At 38.0% G+C, this 23770-nt stretch overlaps 1 protein-coding gene across 2 annotated transcripts in view; it reads right to left on the reverse strand.

Moving 5' to 3' along the window:
* The window catches only part of LOC149781372 (uncharacterized), a 73466-nt gene extending 49945 nt beyond the window's left edge, over positions 1 to 23521 (reverse strand). Inside the window, exons 1-2 of one of the 2 annotated variants that reach the window (XM_089935461.1) lie at positions 23406 to 23521; positions 22590 to 22990 (exon numbers count right to left, since the gene is read on the reverse strand). In XM_089935461.1, the coding sequence (XP_089791587.1) occupies positions 22590 to 22901 (312 nt within the window). In that variant the 5' untranslated portion in view covers positions 22902 to 22990; positions 23406 to 23521. Of the gene's footprint in view, positions 1 to 22589; positions 22991 to 23280 lie in introns of both variants that reach the window. The other variant, XM_089935460.1, reaches the window with a different exon arrangement.
* Positions 23522 to 23770: the final 249 nt, after the last annotated feature.

Genomic DNA, 23770 nt, shown 5'->3' on the forward strand with positions numbered 1-23770 from the left:
GTCGGGGCCGGGATTTCAACTTCAATGTTCTGCCGCCGTGTGTCCGCGGGTCTATAACATCACGGCACTGGACGCGTTGGAAACTTTTCCTTATGCAACGTAAACAACTTCCGCTGAAGTGTGTCTCTGACTATCTTTCTACTCGCTACAATCAAATCGTTTGGTCTCCATGTTTCCCAGAATTCATTCAACGGCGTTTCCGGAATCACCTCGCGGATTATTTCACATTGAATTCTATCCGGCTGTAATCTGATTAATTTTTTAACCTCGCGCAGTTGTTCATCAAGTGCTCGGTAATCAGTATCGGTTTCTTCATAATAGTCCACAAAACCCTTTAACCAATCATGTGGACCCTCGCCGACAAATGGTGGTGGTTGGCCATGGTCCCCACACATGATTACTGCTGTATTCGCGCGCAGCAACCACTCAAGAAACATTTGTAAAGTATCTAACGAAACAGTACATATCTCATCCCAGATGATAATGTCGGGAATAAATTTTTCCCCCATTCGATCAGGAGTCCACTCACCGCCGCTGTATCGAAAAAAGCTGTGATAAGTAACGGCGTCAACATTTCGTTGTTTTATCTCTCGCGCTAGTCTATGGGTCGGTGTAAGCACGATTATACTTGCCCGCGTTTGAAATAATTCAATTGCCCGAGTCGTCTTTCCTGACCCGCCACAGCCGCTTAAATAAACTGTTTTATGTCTACAAATTGGATCAGAACACGATGGTGCATTAGACCATTCTGACAATTTATCACCGCGTAGGTAATTGTTCTCAACGATGACATTTGCTGACGGGGAATAATCGCGTCGTATTTCATTTTTAATTCTCCATGTACCCCAACTCTCGTCCGGACTAGTAAACTCGGCTACGTTTTTCTTATACTTCGCGTCTATATAAAATGAATCAACGGCTACTCTAACCGCGGTATCGGGAAATCTATTTATCATCGAGAATAAATTGATAGCGGCGTAACCCAGCATAGACGCCCTCAAATGTGGATATGCTGGGCTGTCTCCATCGCTGTAGGAAACAACTGTACCCAACTTTGTTCCATTGGACAAGAAAGCTGTTTTGCAGTTCACGTATCTATTTTTTGCCACTGCGTCCTTGATTACGAAATCATATTCTGCGTCATCTATAATCAGTCGTGAGCAATATCGTTTGTAGTCGCAGTTTTTTCCACCTTGTGTGAACTTACCAATTATTCTTCTACCGAGATCTTTTGCCTCGCGGTTTCGTTGGTTAAATATCCTCCTGGACCATTCGATGATATATTCCTCGTCGGCATCAATGTTTTTTCTGGACTCGTCAATTATGCTATCTAGACGCTCCGGTTCTGGTAACCAGACTTCAGTCTGTGCCCGGTATGATATAATCGCGTCACTGACAATCAACGAAACTAGCATGCTACAATCAATCATATACCGTAGCAGCGCTATTGGCAGCCACTTCTTTTCAGCCATGTGTCTACCGATCCAAATATAGCAACAGCGATGGAGTCCTGCCGCGAATTCAAATGATACTATGCGAGCGAATCCGGTTAAATCAAAATCAGGCAGTGGTCCATTAATAGCAACACGAGTCATTTCATGTCTGGGGTGTCCAAATCGTTTGAAATACTCAGCGGCGGATCCATACCCGAGAAAACTCGCTGGATAACAGGCAACCATATCAACCGAGATCATAGCGTCGCGGTTGTATTCAGTGTTCCATAGTCCACCGTGATAATACTCCAAACAACTGGATTGTACATCCGGTAGAAATTCCCTGCGCGTTGGTCTCCACGCATTTTTCCTTGCTGCAACATGAGCTACAACCGATGGAATCGTAAAACAATTTGTTAGCAGTTGTTCATCATGCTCCTCAAATTCTATGGCGGTTTTTTTCATCCTGTTGTGAAATGCTTCAGTGCGATATAATTCGCCGTTTGGTCTTACAAACTGATCAAAGGTATCCGCATCGTTTTCAGCGCTGCGAAGTAACCACACTGATACAGGGTCGTTTTTACACAAACAAGCAATAGCATCAAATAGTTTCCTCTCCGCGAGAAAACCATCCCGGGAGAATTCTTCTCCCAAAAATTCTTCGGGTATATACTTTACTGTTCTATCCCGTGGAAATATTGTGATCGCGGGCGTCCATGCGTGTTCGTTATGATCAATAATTTTGATTGGGGCTCCCTTCGATTTATACTTTGATTCGTATAATACTTCACCGGTTATCGTTGTAACGGTTATTGGAAATCTCAGCGATGTTTCTAATCTCGCTATGTCGCTGATGGTCGCTCCACGCTCTTTTACGGTTAGTTCCCACTGGTTGATTTTGCTACGTCGTAAATCAGTCAATTTGTTTCCTCGACACGCATTTGTAAAATGCTCTATTATTCGTTCTGCTACACAATTTATCCCGGTTGACTGTTTCATCGGTTTCAGTTTTCCGATATCAGGTTTCTTATTTAACGGGTATATTCCATAAACAACTGCTGTTTCAGGATACGCTCGTTCATAGTATGGTCTGTCAATTCCGGTTAACAACCCCGGCTTGGAGTCGCGGCTGACAATGACTGTTTTCTTGTCGCTGAGAACCGGTTCAAATTTATCACGTATGATCCAATCGCCTGATTTCACCCGGACAATGAATTTTACTCTGAAGAAATATCTTTTACCGTCAAGTTGTGATACTATCGTTGCTGCGCGGTTGTCGTTCATGATAGCATCAACAACACCATCAATTCGAAATGTTGACCAACTGTGAGATGCGCCATCACGCTTGAATTCATTGATACAATCGCGTATTTTATTCAACAGGGTTTTATCGTTTATTAACGCTTTTGGTGTGTCCTTGAGGACTCTATCGAGATTGAATTTAATATTTTTCCGGGGCTTAATTGCTGCCAATCTCTCAAACTCATCCATATAATTAAAACAAGTATTTAAATGAAAGAATATAGTATAATGAATCACTGCAAATGGTTGATGATTGGGTCGACAACCCCGTGCAATAAATCATGTAGAGGTGAATTCTGCGGATACCATTTACAAAGCGTTCGTAATGGTTCTCTTGGCCCTCTCCCGTGCTTGGTTTGCCACGTCGGTGTAAGAGGAAAATCGCAGTTGTGTATTAATTGTGGCGGAAAGCGATACAGGGAACTAAAACGCTATTATGACAAGCGAATTAAAAACGCCGTCATTGACCCTACCGCAGACTTCGTCATCAAAACCCCCCAAGACTACGTTGAAAGATTCATAATTAAACCAAATAATAAATTAGACAAGTAGTATTATTATACAAATGGACCAAGAATTTCAGCCGCATCCTGTGCTCGTCAATTACGAGGCATCTCGCGACGGCATTGTTAGAAATCGTAGACTGAAGAAGCCGGTTGGATGGAAAAACAATCACGGGTATTTAATGTTTGGTGCCGGAAAGAAGAAGTATCTTGTTCACAGGGTGGTATATGAAGCGTTTAAGGGGCCAATCGAGGATGGTTTTGTTATTGATCATATTAATAATAATAAGACTGATAATTCTCTTATAAACTTGCAAGCTATCTCTCAGAGTGAAAACAATAAAAAAGGCCAAACCGGTAAATACCCAAAGAAAGCAAGGGGCGTCAAATCGTTTGATACAACAACTCACGAAGAAAAAACATTTCAGTCGATGAATGAAGCCAGTAGATACTTTGACATTTGTAGAACCTCAGTTCGAGATGTTGCAGAGAATATAACTAAAACAGCGATCTCAAAAAAGACGGGCCACAGAATTCGATTTTTATATATAGATACGAAGTCACCGGCGCCCATTGCGCTGACGAAGTCGCCATGACAATAAATTGTCCGTTCCGGAAGAAAACAAAGTATGAACACCTCGGAATTGATACACGGGGTTTCATTTTTTTTTATTTAAAAACAAGATGTTTTATAAGAATAATGAATATCGAAGACATCAATAATATATTAGCCGAGATTTCAAAATTAAAAAATCAAGGAATTGAATTATCTGATGGTCTTGACAGTGAAAAAATATTATCCGATTATGAGATTATTAACGAACAGTCGAAACGGGGACGTTTTACCCTGGCCCGCGAGTACTTTTTTATAAAACGATTACAACATACGATCAATGAAAACTTGTACCACAATGACGCAAATGCATTCATTGGACTATTCACTGCCGTTGAAATAATACGAAAAAAACTCGGACGTGTTTATGAACGACGCCGGGAGATTTCTAGTAAGATCAAAAACATTAGAAGGATCATAGACGAAAACTCCGGCGAGAAATTAGAAATTGCTTCGCAATTGCAATAATGGTAGGCGAATCACTTACTACTCGGCTAGCCAGAGAGCGGCTAGCAGCGCTTAAAAAGTTTATACCGTTACGAGACAGGGTCCGAGAACAACTTCAAACGCGGCAGCAACTACAAACCGATTTTACTGTTGGAAGCGAACAACTCTTTGCCCCGGTAACTAAAGCGACCAAAGATGTTACGGCGGCAACTGTACCCGTTCTTGGTGCGCTTGAAAAGATAGCGGCTCAGACCGAACAAACAAAAAAGTCTTTAGAAACACTCCCTGCGAAAATAGCGGCTGCTACAACACGGAGGCCACCACCACTCGCTATAACCGAACCACAAGAACCTTATGTTACAATGGCCGATGAAGAAGAACTAGGCGCCACCGCAAGAGAACCAGAAGAAGAAATACCAGAAGAAGAAATACCGGAAGAAGAAATACCGGAAGAAAAAGAGGGGAATATACCCCGTATTGTACTCAAGAAGAGCACAATAGATAAAATTAGAGGCTTCAGCAACAGGGAAGAATTAATTAATTTTACTGCCAACAATTTTGCTAAGAGCATACGAGATAAGAAGCATATCAATAGCGGTTACGAGAAAAATATAAAGTCGTTAAAGGACTGGGCAAGAATAGTGTATTTAGCGAGTAAACATAAAGATGCATTACCACATCGTGGTGATCCCGATTACGATAAATTCCACAAGGAAGTTAAGAGTATAACACCAAAAAAAGGAAAAGGATACTCTGTTGGTAAAGAATCCTACGGCGTTACCTGCCCTGGTAGTGTTCTCAGTGATATATCACGGCTAGAGGTACTAATTGGAGGAAAACGAGCCGGAAATAACTCTCCGGAAATAATCAATGAGGCCGCTGATATTTGCAAGCGTTTATTTGCAGGCGGTATTATGGACATTAATGCATATCGAACGCTCATAGACGAACTCGTGGATGATTAATTGGAAAACTGGTGTTTTTAATAAGGATGATCATACACTACAACCATGATAAACCAGTACTCGTCTACGTGGTAAACTCGCGATTGCCTGTTTACCGCGCGTACTATGGAGATGGTCTCGGTAGCACCATTGCGGGGTTATTTACAAGAATGGCTCCAAAAGTAGCGCCGTTAGCCAAACAATTAGGAATGAAGGCTATTGATGTTATTCGTGATAAGGGTATTAGTGCTATTGGAGACGTTGCCGGAAAGGCGCTTTCAGCCGCGCGGGACAAACTAATGTCATTGGTGAAATTCAGGAGAAAAAAACAGAAACCACCGGTAATGCCATCAACGACAGTGATGCCTGCGAATGTCAGTAAAGTAATAAATAACGCCGTGGAAGAAAAATTAGAGTCGTTGGCGACGACTCCGTCGTTGGCGACTTCGCCATCCGCCGATGCGTCAACCAACGCGCTCATGAACGCGATAGCGGGAAGTGGTCTACGACGAAAAAATCGCAATTGAAAACATCAACATGATAAATAATAAAATGTTTGCGCGAACCGCTGATCCCGCGTTTGATATGGATGCCCCAGTGCACAGGGATGATTCTGTCCGCGATTATCAATATTATTCTTATTATGCAGCGCAACCTGACCTACGATCGCGAATTGAACTTCAGGTCCAAGATACCAGTAAATACTTTCTGCCGTGTGAAGCGTTTATCGAAATTGAGGGAGAACTCGTGACAAATGCCGCCGATAATGCACCATACGCAGATGACCATCGTGTTCGAGTTGGCTTCGTCAACAACGGTATCATGGCGTTATTTGAGAGCGCTAGATATCTTATTGACGGGCGAGAAATTGAATCAATAGAACGCGAGGTTGATGTTGCAACGACGATAATTGGGTTGGCGAGATACTCGGATGATTATACAAGATCGGCGGGCCCATCTATAATGTTCGCAAAGGACACCACTAATAACGCTGACCATTTTCAGTACGTTAACGTGCTAATAAAAGAAAATACCACAATTGACCAGGATGAAGCAACCAATCCAGATCGCAGAGCAAAACCAGGCGCTGATTTCACTGTTATAAAAAGTCTTAACGATAATTACAATCTAGGATTCGCAGCACGAGTAGGAATGTTGCAAGGACCACGCCGAAAGTTTTCATGCGCGATTCCACTCCATCATATATTTGGATTCTGCAGAAATGTCAGAAAAGTTATCTATGGGGCTAAGCATACAATTGCCCTGACGCGAAGGGGCGATGATAACAATGCAATATGGCATGCTGCTGACGTCGCTGCCGGTAAGGTTGTTTTAACTAAAATGGCATTGTGGATGCCGGTGCTGACTCCATCAGTTACCACGGAAGCACGATTGTTAGCATTTATGGAACAGGGAGGGAAATCGCTGTTGAGTTGGCTAGCGGTAACAACTGATGCTAAAGAGGATAACGTCGCCGATACGTTTACATGGCACCTAGCATCAAAACAGGGTGTTTCAGCCCCGCGTCATATATTCATAGCGCTACAGAATAGGGAACGATTGGGCAGTCAAGAACGCAGCCATATGATATTTGATCAATTAGGAGTCAGGGATGTTTCGCTGAGAATAAACGGACAACAGGAACCATCCGAGGATATACAACTTAATTACGGCGACAACCATATCGCACGTGTGTACCATCGATTGCTGTCGTATATGGGTCGTGATCAAAACGTCGACACTGGTTTGCAAATATCACAACTTGATTTTAAAAACCTGTATCCGATTTATTATTTTTCGCTGGAACATCTTGATTTAACGAGACAATCCGTCGTTGATATACACTTCCGAGCTCGTATAGCCCCGGCTGGTGCCAATTATAGAGCGGTTGCTGTCATTCTCAGCGATAAATCAATGCTGCTAGAAGGCGTTGGTGGACGAATGAGAATCGTTGATGCGCCAGTGGAAAACATGTAATTGAAAGCACAAAACGCGTTTACAATAAAATGTCGTATAGTGTCGTCAGTGTAGAGTTGACTGATGGTCAAGTCAAGAAATTACGATCAAAGTCGGCTAAACAATGCGGGACCACAATAACGCTGAAGCCGTCGCAGATGGCAGGTGGTAATCATAAGATATCGTTGACGGCGCGTCAAATAAAACATTTCAATGATGCGATGAAGAATAAAAAGGGAGTTCAAATAGATTTTTCAGCCGCAGCAATTAAAAACATGGAAAAGACCGGTGGGATATTTCCGCTGTTAGCTGCGATTCCGGCATTGATTGCCGCGGCGGCCCCAGCAGTGGCTAAGGCGGCGGCGTTAGGAGCCGTTGGTACCGCGGCGGGGATGGCATTGAAGAAGGCAACCGGGAAAGGCTACAAAAAAAAACGACCCGTGGCCGGAAAGGGTCTAAGACTACCGGGAACCCCGTATTCATGGTACTCGGGAAAGGGTCTAAGACTACCGGGAACCGTTTATTGACTCGGGAGTCAATGACTCCTGAGTCTATGACTCCAATGTCTAATTTTGATTTAATAGACGCCGCAAACGCGCTAGCGATAAAAAACTTCAGAGGTGTTTTTATGAGGGATCAATTGCCGGCGGCACCAAGGAATATTGAAACCGGCATAATTAACCTCGATGGGTCCTCCGGAGCGGGAACTCATTGGGTTGCGTACGCGATTGATCCGCGCGCGATCGTCTATTTTGATTCATACGGGTTAGCCCCGCCGAAAGAGTTCATGCGGTATATCCGGGCGTGTTCAGCCCGGGCGTGTTCAGCCCGGGTTTTTTATTCCACGCTGCCAACACAGCAGTTAAGTGACCCACCGATATGTGGCCGTGAGGTATTGAACGTACTTGCGGCGATTTCATCATCGCGGAAACCACCTCATGTGGTTGTAAACGAATACACTAGTGGGGTCGTAGAAGCTCAACGGATTTTAGAGAATAACATTTACAATAATAATGATTGATATTTGGGGACGACCGGTTTCGGCGCTGAAAAAGCCCACGGAAACGCCCGCCACCGATGACATAAAAAAACTAATTGAGGATGAAATCGCTGATACGTTGAATTTAACCAGTGTTGACCCAGATGAAATAGTTGTATTTCAAGACCGCCAGGGTAAATTGAAATCCGGTAATGTGTCACTGAATGACGTTTTAATACGACAGCGCGATGCCGCCGAGGACACTATCGCGCTGTATACCAGCGACGGACGACTCAAACCGGGTGAATCCATCTTGACGATAAATGGAAAAATAAGTACACTTGGCGACAATTATATAACCATGTCAAATTCGTTAAAAGGTTTACGTAGTGAAATTAAATCGTATGAAGAACGGATCGTGTTGACGCTAACGCATTTCGACGATGTGCGACACATTGTCGATAGTTTTTTTCGGGGGCCCCCGACGGCAACCGAACCGAATTTTATAATAATAACAAATGCTATTTCGGATCTTATGACGCTGCCGGGCCAATTTACCTCGTTACGAAAAAATGTTAACAGGATCGATGACAACTTTGATAAATTCTTTGGTAAAAAAAATACCAAGCCGGATGAGATCACAATAACTATAAATGATATCACTGCGTATAGACAGGAAATAGAAACAATCAAAACTGATGTTGCAACAAACAAAAGGAGTGTAGACGCGCATGAACGGGAAATAGAAATAATCGGCGCTAATGTTGCAACGATCATAAATAATGTAGACTCGCATGGACGGAAAATAGAAACAATCAAAACTGATGTTACAACGATCATAAATAATATGGACACGCATACACAGGAAATAGGAACAATCAAAACTGATATTGAAGCGAACAAAAAAAATATAGACGCGTATTGGCGGGGAATAGGATTAATCAAAACTGATGTTGCAGCGAACAAAAAAGGTATAGACGTGCATACATATGAAATAGAAACAATCAAACTTGATGTTGCAGCGAACAAAAAAAGTATGACCGAGAATACACGGGAAATAGAAACAATCAAAACTAATGTTGCAGCGAACAAGAATAATATAGACGCGAGTTGGCGGGGAGTAGGAATAGTTATAACTGATGTTGAAGCGATTAAAGACAGACTACCGAGAATGGCAGAGCAACTCGAAAAAATAAAAACCCCTCATGAGAACATCATCAACACAGTATACACAATTCGGCATGGATCATTCGATTGGACTCCTACACAGAATACAGTAAATATCACCGCAACTGTTAAGGGTATTTATCGACTGACACTGGTTTCAATGATGCAGTTTAATATATTATCGTCGAGTTCATCCGGGTTTAACAATACAATATCAACAATTATAGACAAGAACGCAACTGAACAGTTTACAATTTATGCCGTTGATAGAAATCTAGCCGGGGCAAACATTACATGGTATGTGGAATTTGCAGCGAATCTAAGTAATTAAAAACACTAGCTCTTTTAAAATAAAAATGACCACCAAGGAAATTGAATCAGAGGTATCACCGACGTCACATCAATATCGATTCGATACCGCAAAAGAATTCTCCGCGAACTTAAAAACGCTTTCCGAACAATACCGTGCAAAAATAAAAAAATACCGCAGAAAAATAACCACCATCGACGCGGTCGTGTACTCAGTGTCGGGCATAGTAGCCGGTACCGGTGTTATTTTATCCACGGTGACCACGATAGCCCCGATCGCTGTTCCAATCGCTATCTCCGCGATGACAACAATTGCTGGAGTCGCCAACGCAATCACTAGGAAGATATCATCGTGTTTTCAGAAAAAACTCAACGAGTATACAGTAAAACATCAAATAGTATCCGATGCGTACTCGAAATTATCCGGGTTGATCTCGTTATCGATTGATAATTTGTTCGTATCCGATGTTGAATTCTCCACGATGGTCCAGTTGTATAGCTCCGCGATGTCAAAAATCGAGGATTTTCAACTGGAAGCCGGAACCACCTGGTTGTTGAAATTAGACACTAAAAACAACGAATAATAATAATGTCGCTGAACCCCGAAGGGTCTCAATTACTTCAGCGGATCGCGGAGAATACCACTCCGGTACAAACAAATATGATATCGATAACATCAACGAAACCCGAATTCAGTGTAAACTTTCCATCACCGGTTCCAGTAAAGGAAATAGCGCTGGCAAAATTGCGAGTATATCACAGTTGGCCTAATATCCGAGCGGACGCATTTAACGGACAACAACCTAATAACTCGCTGGTTTTTGCACGGACAAATAAACCCGATGGGACCCCAGACTGGGAGGAGGTTACAATACCAACTGGGTCATACCAAATAGAACAAATCAATAAAGAATTTCAACGCAGGATAAAATCGATCACAGGAAAGGAATCAAAAATCGCTATTACGGTTCATGAACCGACGTTATCGTCGACGATTGAAATAAGCACACCGGGGTATATGGTTGATATCTATAACAGTTCAATAAGAACCATACTAGGATGGCCTGAGAATCCACCCGCGGACACCCCCCCCCATCAACTATCCTCAGACACGATAACGGAGATGGTGGTAGGCATATTGCTCCATACAACGTAAATATCGCATCAGTGATAGCGATTAATCTAGTGTGTGATGCTATCGAAGGAAGTTACCAGGTAGATACCAAGCAATCAAATCAGGCTCAACAGGGATATATCCTTTATTCGTTTTCACCAACAGCCCCTCCGGGATTTTTGATCATTGAGAGTCCGATTAATCCGGTCTATATGCGATGCCATGATCGGTTTTTAACGAGAATTAATTTCAGACTTACCGATCAGTCAAATAACCTAATTGATCTGCAAGAGGAGGAGTTAGTGATCACTCTGTTTGTAAGATCATAGCAGCAGAGGGGGCAATGACATCGACGCGGTCGTCGATGTGCTTACCGGACGCTGACGACGCTGGGGATCGACGCGCAGAAGGTGTTAATTAAACCAAATGACGACGCGACGATCCCCCAACGACGTCGTCGTTTTTTTTTTACCAGGCGCTGACGACACTAGATCGTTGAGTGCAGAAAGTAATAATTAAGCAAAATAACGATTGGACAAAATGTCCGATTCGCCCCCTCTGCTGCTTTTCGACTGAATTTAAGTAATAGTCGTAACTCTGTGTTTATATTTTTCGGGTTAATCAACAAATAAAAATGAATCACTTCTCGTATGAAGTTTTACGTTATTCCTTAAGGGAAATAATCCTTTCACTGACTCTTGCTCTCCACAAACATACCTGTAAAAAATATTTTGCACTTTTGCGTGACTGGAAGTTGACTTCAAGTTATATAACAATGTAAGGGAAACTTACGAAAGAAAAAAACGTATGTAATTCTCGTAAGTGAAACGTCCATAATCACGAAAGAAAATGGTACGTCAAAAATTACAGGAAATCTTTGGCGTACTTTGTTTTTTGAAAAGGTGTCCTGGTCGGTTTCACAGGTAAGTCAGATTAACAAGGAGTGGTTTTTGTTTGAGGAATTTTATAATGTCAATACATTGATAACCGCACACATAAGAAATATATCGGCTACATTAAGCTTAATGGACAAAGACATTTGTTGCGAGATTGCGCATGAATTTTAGGTCACAGGCTTATCTGTTTTAGCTTTTCAGGGCTTTGAACCCAGTGATTAGTCGTCGATGCCTATAACGGGAAATAATATTTATACGTTATTTAAAGCCAGTAGTCTAGCTATTGTGAGTGGGACAGCGACCCGTCGATGCTCCTTTTTCTTCCCCTTATTTATTTATTTATTTATTCATTTATGTACAAGGGTAAGGGCGGTGACCACCCATTATTATATCCTCCGATAGTTTTAATTAAAAAAAGTTAACTAGTCAGCCATCCACCTAATCTTTTTTTAATACTAACGCTCTATCCCGAGCACAATAAAAATATATATGTATATTTTAATACTTACGATTTCACCCCCAGCCTATCCACCATTTTTCTCTAAAAACCCTAGACCACCACCCGCCCATCCACCAAAGTGCTTGAAAAAACGCTCGGCCACCACCTAACTATCCTTCCTATTTCTTACAATAACCATAGGGCACTGATCTTCCACCCCTCCATTTTTTAAAAGAAAACTCTCCCTGATTATCCCAGACTGATTCTTTTAATAATATTTTCTTATAACTCAAAGTTAAATAATAAATCCATTTCTGCAAATGCGGACAGACCGATTATACAACTGCACATTATAGATCTGTGCCTAGCCCCAGTTACGTACATAAAAAATTAATGTGTATAGTGAATCGGGTATTAGTTTTCTGATAGTAATTGCTTTATTACTTTTTCCTGATTGAGTTTGATGTACAGGTCTGAATACCGCAGGAAATGAACAACCCTATAACCAGGTCAGGTTAAATACAAGTGCCGGGTCGGGTTGTGGAGGCTAGATTTCTGATAAAATGGTGTTGTTGCTACTGTACTTATGGTAAATAGTTTTGTCCTGAAGAGATAGGAAAGTGAAATAAATTCTGGAGCAGTTTCAAAAAGGGCACTGATAACATTCCGAAATTTACAGGGAAACGTTTACCGTTGTACTTATTTGTACAGTTTATCGTAGCCAAAAGCACGGACTTAGCATAACAGAATATTGTGACATGAACAGGAGCGTCCCAATACTGACGAGCCAAAATGGTTATACAGCAACTACAAGAGTAAAGTAAGAACAAAACAGGTGTTCAAAATTATCCACGCTAATAATAATTTGGGGTTAAGGGGGTAATTTGTTAAGTTTTTAGAAAATCTTGTTAAGTATTCAGTATTAAGCACAACTATGTGACAGTTGTGTACATGTGTAGCAAAATTTGAACTATTTTTGCGATCTCCCAATATTAAATTTTCAAATTACACGTGTTTAGACTTGTTTTGCTGTATTCATATATATCCTACATGATCAGTTTGAAGTCTCTTGTACATACCGATAAACGTTGTTGACTGCGTGAGCATTCTTTGAAAAGTCTATTGGAAAAATATTTATTAACAAAAAATGCGGTAGAGGATGACCTGAGTTTATTCAAAGAAATAAAAGTATCATGATGCCAACATGAGCTCGATATGGAATACAAAAAGTATAATAACAATATGGAAATTGCATAGATTGCTGAAAGAGAACAGCATCCAAACTCTATAACGTCCTTTCCTCCATGCAGCCTGGAGTTAGCCATGACTCATTCACGTCATATTTAACCAAACACTTGCTGTTACACCCTAATCAATCAGGTTTTAGACAGAACCATTCCTGTGAGACTGCCTTGATCTCCCTAACTGATAAATGGCTTCAAGCACTTGACCAAGGTAGAATAATAGGAACTGTATTTGTAGATTTCAGGAAAGCTTTTGACATGGGGGATCATGAAATCCTTTTGAAGAAACTGAAAATCTACCAGTGTGATGAAAGAACAATTAGATGGTTTACTTCTTACTTAAATGAGAGAACACAACATGTTTACATAAATAATGTTCTGTCTGAACCTGAAACAATTAGATATGGAGTACCGCAAGGCTCAATTCTAGGTCCATTACTATTCATTTTATTTATTAATGACCTACCACTTTTACTGAGAGACTCAATATCATCTACAGATTTATATGCAGATGACACAACATTGTCAGACATCCAAAACACAAACCATGAACTCGAAATCTCTTTACAGAATGCCCTAAACAAACTGGAAAACTGGTGCACATGTAATGGCATGGCGGTAAATACTGGTAAAACTAAAATATTACTTATCTCAACACGGCAAAGAAAGACAAATCTTGATAGTGATGAACTATGTCTGACATGGAAGGATACAAATCTGCAAATGGTCTGTCATGAAAGACTCCTTGGTGTTCTGGTAGATAATAACCTATCATGGACTGAACATATCAAACATATCAGTAAAAAAAGTCAATTCAAGTTTATGGCTTCTCAGTAGGATAAAACATTTTCTCCCTGAAAGGCACAGAAAACTATTTTATAACAGTTACATACAACCCTATTTGGACTACTGTAGTACAGTATGGGGTAATTCAAATGATAAAAACATAGCAAAGCTGGCACATCTTCAAAAAAGAGCATTTGGGCTAATATCAATCCAGAAAGAAAGCAAGGAAAGTTTAGCTGGTAGGTTAAAAATATTACCTATTAAAGACCGAATCTGTTTGAGAAAAGCCAAATTAATGTACAGGATATCTCATAATAGTGCTCCTGAATATTTACAATCACTATTCTAGTATAGGCTACCTGGTAATACTCCTCACCTGCGATCCATGTCTACCAAACAGTATAAAATTCCCAAACCAAATAAGGAGTTATTTTAAAAAAGTTTCCAATACTCTGGAACTCTGCTCTGGAATAGTATTCCAGTTGAGATTAGAAATGCCCACTCTGTTTCCTTCTTCCAAACCAAATATATCCAGTGGCTTCAGAGATACAGCTTAAATAAATAAATTCCTTTGTATGAGGGCCTCAGGGTTGATTAGTTTTTAGCTAATTGTGTTACCCTCTTTAAATAAGGTCATTATTATTATTATTATTATTATTATAGCCACAAGTGAATTCTTATCAGAATCTCTTTATCGAAGATTCGCCGAGAGGTAGATGATTAGAAATCAGCCATGATGTTGGAAGTAAAATTTGCAGTGTATGAGCAACATAACAAAACATGAATACAAAATGACATGTATTATTTGGATAATGAAACCGAGCAACTGTAAAAGGTGAAGGTGTGGGGGTCGGTCCTTTGAGAGGATGAACTGATAAAGAACATGTTGTTGAACGCATTAATATTCAGTATTCAGAACTTTCTAAATACCCTATGTGTGTGTGTGTGTGTGTGTGTGTGTGTAAACAATCATGTTTCAAGATTAAAATATAAGATAATAATCCTTTGAATCTGATTTGTCCGTGACAAGTTTATAGGACGCCGTACAACTAAGTTTCTGCATAGGCCACCTGACGCACATGACGTGACGGCAAAGAAAAGTAACTCGCATCGCAACTAAAAAGGACCTTATCTGAAATGCATAAAGTGTCTTGGGTAAAAGACAAGTTAACTCCATTATCTCCTCTATCTTACATCGACAATGATGGGCAGAACATATTAAACCGATTATTTGCTCATTTTATTATTATTATTATTATTATTATTATCATCATTATTATTATTATTATTATTATTATTAAAGTAATCGATCAGTAAAAGAGACACGAACTTATAATTTCGTGCTTTCAATAGAATAACTGAAATGTTAAGTGACATTTAGGAGAGAGAGAGAGAGAACATTTCATCAGTGGTTATTGGTGTATTTGTCAACACGCACCTGTTTTGGTTGGGCAGTGCCTACTGTAATATATTACAGGCCTTTGTTTTGAAGCCATTGGTAATGTTGGCAGTTCAACTCATTGTATTGTATCAATGGATCTTAAAATTGTCCCAAACAGGTGGATCTCAGAATGACGCTAACCTGACGTTATCCGTATAATAAATGCAATTAATATGCATAATGTATAGCTCACTTGATCCTTAAATGCACTAAACCGTCAAAAAATGGACCGTAGTTATTTCCCTTTATTGGACCGACCATTTAATTGTTTGATAATCATAATATATACAAAGTTTTAGAACGATCCATCTGAAACTGAGATTAGTATTATGTCATACACTGCTTTGACCTCCAAGACAAAAAAGGCAATAACTCCAACATATTGTGGGTGCACAGAGATTTGTCAATATGCTCATAATTAGATGATCACTATACCATTTACTAATTTGGTAGCAGTCTCCAATCTCTCTCTCTCTCTCTCTCTCTCTCTCTCCAGCGTTCATTAATTTGAAATAAAAGAGAAAGTTATACTTGTAATTATAGTTACTTACAATCACTAATAGTTATAATAAACAGACAACACAAGCAGTCGATTTACTGTATCAGATGTAAGAAATAAAATTGGCGTTGCATTATTCTGCTTGTCATTTTATATGTGTATAGACTTACTTTATGCGGAAATATTTTTAGATCTGCCCATATTTCTTTCTTAATCCGATATATCTGATATTGTATCATTGCAATTACATATCTTCAAATTCTGTGTGATTGATTATATGTGCATATTTTAACATTACACACGTTCGATGTAAACTGCGTCATTTCATCTCTAAATTTCCTCTTTGCGTTCTGATAATTCATTTTGATGACATTAGTATGTAGCACAATGCAAGCTACAAGTAAGATGTTATCATAATGCAAGTTGGAATAGTGTAATCAACGCCATCTTTGTCATAATGTTATATTAATGTAATAATCCATTATGACAACAGATGGAGATGTTACATCTCGCGATGAAAACGATAGTTGTCCTGGGTCGTATATATTACAGATTCTAAGTATATAAAACAAATTCACTGATCCCGATTCCACCTACAACCTTAGGTTAACTTGCCGTATCTCGCAAGAAGAAGAAAAGAAAGAAAATAAACATCCACTTATTTTTTGATCATGAACTATACTGAGAAAATGGCTTGCACTTTAGTTAAAACGAAAATCGTTCTTTCTTTCTTTCTACCTCTGAACAGGGTAATCGGGAATCATTCACTAACATCATATGATCAGTTGATACACACACACACACACACACACACACACACAGATTCGAAAATTCGTGAAAAAAGACGAGCCTAGCGTGTTTTCGCCTCTATTGTGCAACGATGTCTCTACGAATGATGGTCACAGTTATAAATAAACCCACTAACGGTAAGGAGAGAGAGAGAGAGGACAAAACAATCGTATGGTCGATATTGCTAATTACTCAGATAAACTGTAGATGCTTGAATTACATATTTTTGGCTTAGTTTATATCACATGGGCTTGTTGCAAGTGAACTTAAGAGTATCGGTCAATGGATACAGGACTGTGGGGTCGAGATCTGCAATCGGATTAAACTCATACCTCCACTATCCTAAGTGAAGACCTGACAGCAACCGCTTAGGGGTCATGTACTGGTGACTTATGCTATTACAATAATCGCTAAAAAGAAATTCAGCTAATCAGATGAAGTCTTATACCTTCGCGTTTGGGAGACTGATTAGTATGACTGGAGAGCATCAATGTGTGTTGAACGATTTGATTCACTTTCAAACGTGTGTGTGTGTGTGTGTGTGTGTGTGTGTGTTATTTGGAATTTTAACGTAGCTTTAACAATTTTTCAGTCATATCGCTACGATGTCTTCAGTGTGACAGTTTATAGTGATGTCTAGCACTGGGGCATCATTCTGCAGACAAGTAGCATGATGTCCCACCCAGTCACATTATCCTGACACCAGGCCGACCAGTCCTAACACTAACCTCTTAATGCTGAGCGCCTAGCGAGGCAGTTGTTAGTACCATTTTTATGAGTCTGTGTGGTATGACTCGGACAGGGATCAAACCCACGACTTCCCGCATCCGAGACAGACGCTCTAACCACTAGGCTACCGGAGCGGTCAAATTTATGAAAGAAGCATTTCGATTGGCTAATTCAAAAGTCACCAGAAAAGATCGCTCTCAGATCTTCACTTGGGAAAGTGGAGAGCTGATTTAATCAGATCGCCCAGACCTTTAACAGTCTAGCACAACTGAAGACACGATTCTTCTACTCTAGGCATTTTCAACCATGCTATCTTGTCCTATTTTTGTCTCCTAATGTAAAACTTACACCCACTCGAACCAAGAATGGATCGATTTTTATAACATCTCAACAGAGTCTGTTCAATTAATGACGGAAGAAAATTCGACACTTGTTTGACACTTTAAGACCGACAAAAGAGGGCGCTCTACATATACAACGTACGTCTGCAGAGTGACAGTTGTAAGCGGAAGTTTTTTCTTTTTGCATTAACAACATGCGGAATGGAGGACACGCGATACTAATCATATGGAAAAATGGGAACCAGTCTGGAAATGGGTGAACATAAAATAGAGTATTTATGGGTTAGGCTGACCAGGATTGGCTAATAATGTAAGTTATGTTTTAGGAAAACGTATATTTTTAGAGCTTATCCTAGTTGTAAGTGAAATAAAATAGAGACATTGTTTTATTGATGGAATTTCAATCCTTTAATAGTCTTGAGTTTGGAACACTCATTACTAAAATTAGCACCTGACTCTTTGGTGCGGAATTGAAAGCACATGTTTCAAACACATGCAGGTCCAGAAAATGCCGCAGCTCATATCGTTTCCCCTACACAGAAGCTGACATGCAGGTTTCATCTATACTGATAAATATAGGTTTGATCATGAGCACTGAAACTTTTAAGTTATGGAATTTTTAATAGCATGGTGTTTGCATAGGATTACTATGGGGAACTGAATTAGTACCGTGAGTCCTACAGACAGCCACAGCAATACAGTGACTCCACATATACAAGTGCAATTAACTTTACTATAAATGCAATCATATGGTTATATTTGTGGATAACAAGCAAAATTAATACCTTTTGTAAACCACAGAATAACCTTCAGTGGGATATTAAACACATATTCAGATATATCAACTGTTACCAAGAAGGGGGAGGGGGAACAGTGTGTAGATTTGACTGCGTTAGGTGGAGTGTTTTGCACTTTGGTTTATATCTAAGCAATACATATATAAAATGTATAAAAAATTTACCATTTGTTGAGTAATTACAGTAAGCAATATGATATTTTCTAGTTGTGTTTTGAAACATAATGCTTCAGATATGATCACTTACGTCTATTCCACCATGTCCAATGGTGATGACCTCTCATGACTTTTCATCCCACTAATTTATTTCGGTAAATGTTTTGAAAGTTCATATTTTGCAGTTTAATGGACTTATATCTGCCTTACTTTAGTTTTAAATTACATGTCTTCTGGGGGAATTTAGGTATTTTTTAAAATTTAAATCTCTTTTTCTGTAATAATACATGTACATATAGATGGTCACGTTGAACTTTTACTCATTAATTACATAATACGACATGGCTGGTAACATAGTTCAGCATTAAATTGAAGAGCAATAAATGGTGATATTTAAAAAGATGATTCCTTTTAGATAGCTCTATTTTAATATTTTTTCTTATTTTCTTAAATAAAGCTCAAATATTTAAATGTTTCCAGAAATGCATCATTGCTCTGTAGGCGAGCATGAACTTGAAATATATAATGTGATATTCACAAATGTAATCTTTTACAAGCAGAACTATGCACATTGCTTACTTATGTATTGAACTACTATTCCTTGGTCTGTCAAGAAAATCAAGGGTGGATATAGGACACACAGTACTGATGATATGGAAAAATGGGAGCCAGCCTTAAAATGAGTGAACATAAAATAGAGTATATATATATATATATATATATATATATATATATATATATATATATATATATATATATATATATATATATATATATATATTTATATATATATATATGGGTTTGGCTGATCAGGATTGGTTAATAATGTAAGTTATATTTTAGAAAAAGAATCTTTTGAGAGTTTGTTTTAGTTGTAAGCCAAAAAAATAGAGACATTGTTTTATTGATGGAATTTCAGTCCTTTAACAGTCTTGAGTTTGGAACACTCATTATTAAAATTAGCACCTGACTCTTTGGTGCGGAATTGAAAGCACATGTTTCAAACACATGCAGGTCCAGAAAATGCCGCGGCTAATATCCTTTCCTCCACACAGAAGCTGACATGCAGGTTTCATCTATACTGATAAATATAGGTTTGATCATGAGCACTCAAAACTTTTAAGTTATGGAATTTTTAATATCATGGTGTTTGCATTGGTTTACTAAGGGAACTGAATTAGTACCGTGAGTCCTGGAGAGGACGTTGTATACCTCTATACGACTTGTATTGTGACTTAATTTACATGCTATAGTTGTGGAAACTGTGCGTGATCCAAGCACGCATCTGATTAAAACGGCTGCCTCAATGTCCTCGATAAATTATCCTGAACTAGTCCAAAACACAATAACTTTATCAGGCATTAAAACAGTGAAAACGAATTTTACCGGAATAGCCAATACCAGTTTTTTTAAAAGTGCAACGAACGAATTATAAAAAATATACAAAAAGTAACTTTTGTAATTGACTCGTTTTTGAGAAATTTACATTAGAAGTCCGAGAAGTGAAAATGGCCAAGCGGAGCTAACCGTTGTTTGATAGTGTACATCTGAGGTAAAGTCAAGCTCTTAACTCTATGACCCTAAATTACACCCATCAATCACGTACGAAATTAAAACTTCTTTTAACACTACCCAGTATATACGAAGTCTTTTTTAAGTTCGAGAATGTAAAACGTTGAATTTCACACATAACTTTAGGTAAGAGAGGTCTTCGTACATTTCTAGTCGAAATTAGAACCTCACAGAATTGAACGATGGTTTTTAGATCTTTTTCAATCAAAAACCTTTTCAGCGTTTACAATAAAGAAAACTCCGAATTTATCTTTGAATTAAATCTTTTAAAAACATTTTGAAACATTTCATAAATCAGTCAAGTGTGGACGACTTTCAATACTACAAATCAGTAATGCGTATAAAATTGATTTCTCAATGCAAATCGTATTTTCTTTATATAATATTTACCAAAAAAGCATTGTGTTCAGAGTTTTTGATGTATAACACAATATTAAAACGCACTGTCTTGTTAGAACTTAATTTGTATCGTGCGACTAAAATCTAGAACCAGTAAACCAACTTTTGTTTTGAATTTAATCTTTGAAAATTTCGCAAATATTTATAAATGCAAATAATTTATTGGAATCACGCTTAAAATCCATTAAATCTTGGTTACTGAATATCTATTTTATTATACTAGCACATATGTAATATATATTTTATTATACTAGCACATATGTAATATTTATTTTATTATACTAGCACATATGTAATATATATTTTATTATACTAGCACATATGTAATATTTATTTTATTATACTAGCACATATGTAATATATATTTTATTATACTAGCACATATGTAATATTTATTTTATTATACTAGCACATATGTAATATATATTTTATTATACTAGCACATATGTAATATTTATTTTATTATACTAGCACATATGTAATATATATTTTATTATACTAGCACATATGTAATATTTATTTTATTATACTAGCACATATGTAATATATATTTTACTATACTAGCACATATGTAATATATATTTTGCTATACTAGTACATATGTAATATATATTTTACTATACTAGCACATATGTAATATATATTTTATTATACTAGCACATATGTAATATATATTTTATTATACTAGCACATATGTAATATATATTTTATTATACAAGCACATATGTAATATATATTTTACTATACTAGCACATAGGTAATATGAAAGATGTAAGATTGTCTTACTGTTATTATGTGCAATTGAACTCATTAAGGGACTTCTAACAAGTACTAAACAGATTGTGTTAATATGACGTATAATTATAGCGGCATCCATCAGTTCGATCTTAGAAAATTTGTGTGAAATGAAACGATACATGATGAATTGAGAGATGGACGATTAACATTCAAGTCTTTGAACAAAAGTATTAAAAAAATAGATTTGATTTGATCTTTCAACAAAGATAATGATATCATTTGCGTTATATTATTATTCTATTTATTATAATTAATATAAATAGATATTATATATAATCCGAGGTTCACAAGATTACCAGGATATAGACGTATCATATTGTATTGTATTGAATAAAATCATAAATGTGAAAGGAACCGATTTTCAGGTTTTATAATATAACTGTTATTTAGTACTATTATTATATTACACGAACTACAAGATACATTTTACATACATAGAATAAACTCACACACACACACACACACACACACACACACACACACAATTTTAGTGCATGTACCCTGTTTTCACGATTTATTTCATCGTTAGTAATTGTATTAAGTCTCAATAAAATTAAGTAAACTATTTATGTTTTGCACTCTTTTAAGTGGGCATTCCATTATAAACAATGCGTCATTATTTCATTTGATCGATATACAAATCTCTGGTAAATTCGTGACTTTATTTCCTTAAATGCAGTTTTGAACTACTCAGTGTACCAGGAAAATAATGAAAAATATTATATCTGAAACAACTGTAAATTTCAGAAAAAAGTTAAGACTAATTTTAATATTACTTCAGGTGGTCAGAATTAACCCGTAATATGTTTGATTCAGCCTGGCATGTGTTCCGAGAAAGCCCGCAGTTCGGTCTCAGTAAGTTTGGTCTCAGTTAGAATCAGCCACAGTCCGAATCAGGTTTTAGGGATGACGGGTAAGGATAATAATTAGATCTTACCTGGCATTGAATTTGTCCCATCAGTCGCTTCAGTTTATTCACCTCCCTCGATGCGTCATTCCTTTGCTGTATCAAAATGTCCGTAATTTCTTCAGATCTTTGTTTGGATGTCAAATTATAGATTGTTGGTACACTATATGCTGATCGGATTGACTCACTGATACTCTTTAATAATTCCTGAGATTTGTGGACTTGTACAACAAGTAGATTGTTCTTATCATCATCTTGGTATACATTTTTCAAGAACAATCCAACTATTGTCATTAAACACAAAATCAACCACAAGACGAGTAATTTGAACTTGGCCTGCATCTGTCTCGTATAAGTGTCTACTTGTGCTCTGCGTTTGTGCGTTATCAGGTGGCGCTGTACGTGTCATAAATAGGTGGCCAATCTTTAATCTATAAAATAAAGGTGAACTTGTATAGTGGTAGACATGTGGACCTTAAGCACTGTGGATAATGTTATTTAATATCCTTTCTCCATATATAAAAATTCACTTCTCGAGGGGAATACAGGCATAGCAATTCACTTTCCCCCATTGTATAATGATTATTCTCTCTCTCTCTCTTCATTTTTAAAAAACAATCCAACTATTACCACTAAACACAAAAGTAACCATATATATATATATATATATATATATATATATATATATATATATATATATATATATAGCGTGAAGTCTGACCTAGTGTTATAAATGATTACTATGGAAGCATCTATTTCCCAATCAATTAGTAATTTTCCTCCTTCCTTTTCTATGGGCACAAGACAAAGAGCTCACGAATCTCCACACAGACGAGAACTGTTTACCTATACTCCCACCAACGTCTAGCAGTCTAAATAAAGTCAGTAGTATAGATTCGAGAGAGATAGCTTTCTTGATAGAGCGTTGGATATGCAACAAAGGGTTGCGGTTTACATCTCCGCCCAGACATGCCCGAATGTTTGACCTATTTATGTCCTTGTGCAAAGCTTTCCTCAGCACGATGCAGTCAAGTAACTAGGACATAAACAAATAATCTTGACAACTTAACAAATAATGATAATAACAATTAACAAAACAGTACATGAATCCTTGAAACAAAAATTAATTCCAGGACCGCCTGTTGCTACACGACTCCAAATAAACACAGGACAAATCATATTCTGCGCATCAAAACCTCTTTCAACTATAC

The sequence above is a fragment of the Sinohyriopsis cumingii genome, chromosome 15 (assembly GCF_028554795.1).
Source record: "Sinohyriopsis cumingii isolate HCF-2022 chromosome 15, ASM2855479v2, whole genome shotgun sequence".
Lineage (NCBI taxonomy): Eukaryota > Metazoa > Mollusca > Bivalvia > Unionida > Unionidae > Sinohyriopsis > Sinohyriopsis cumingii.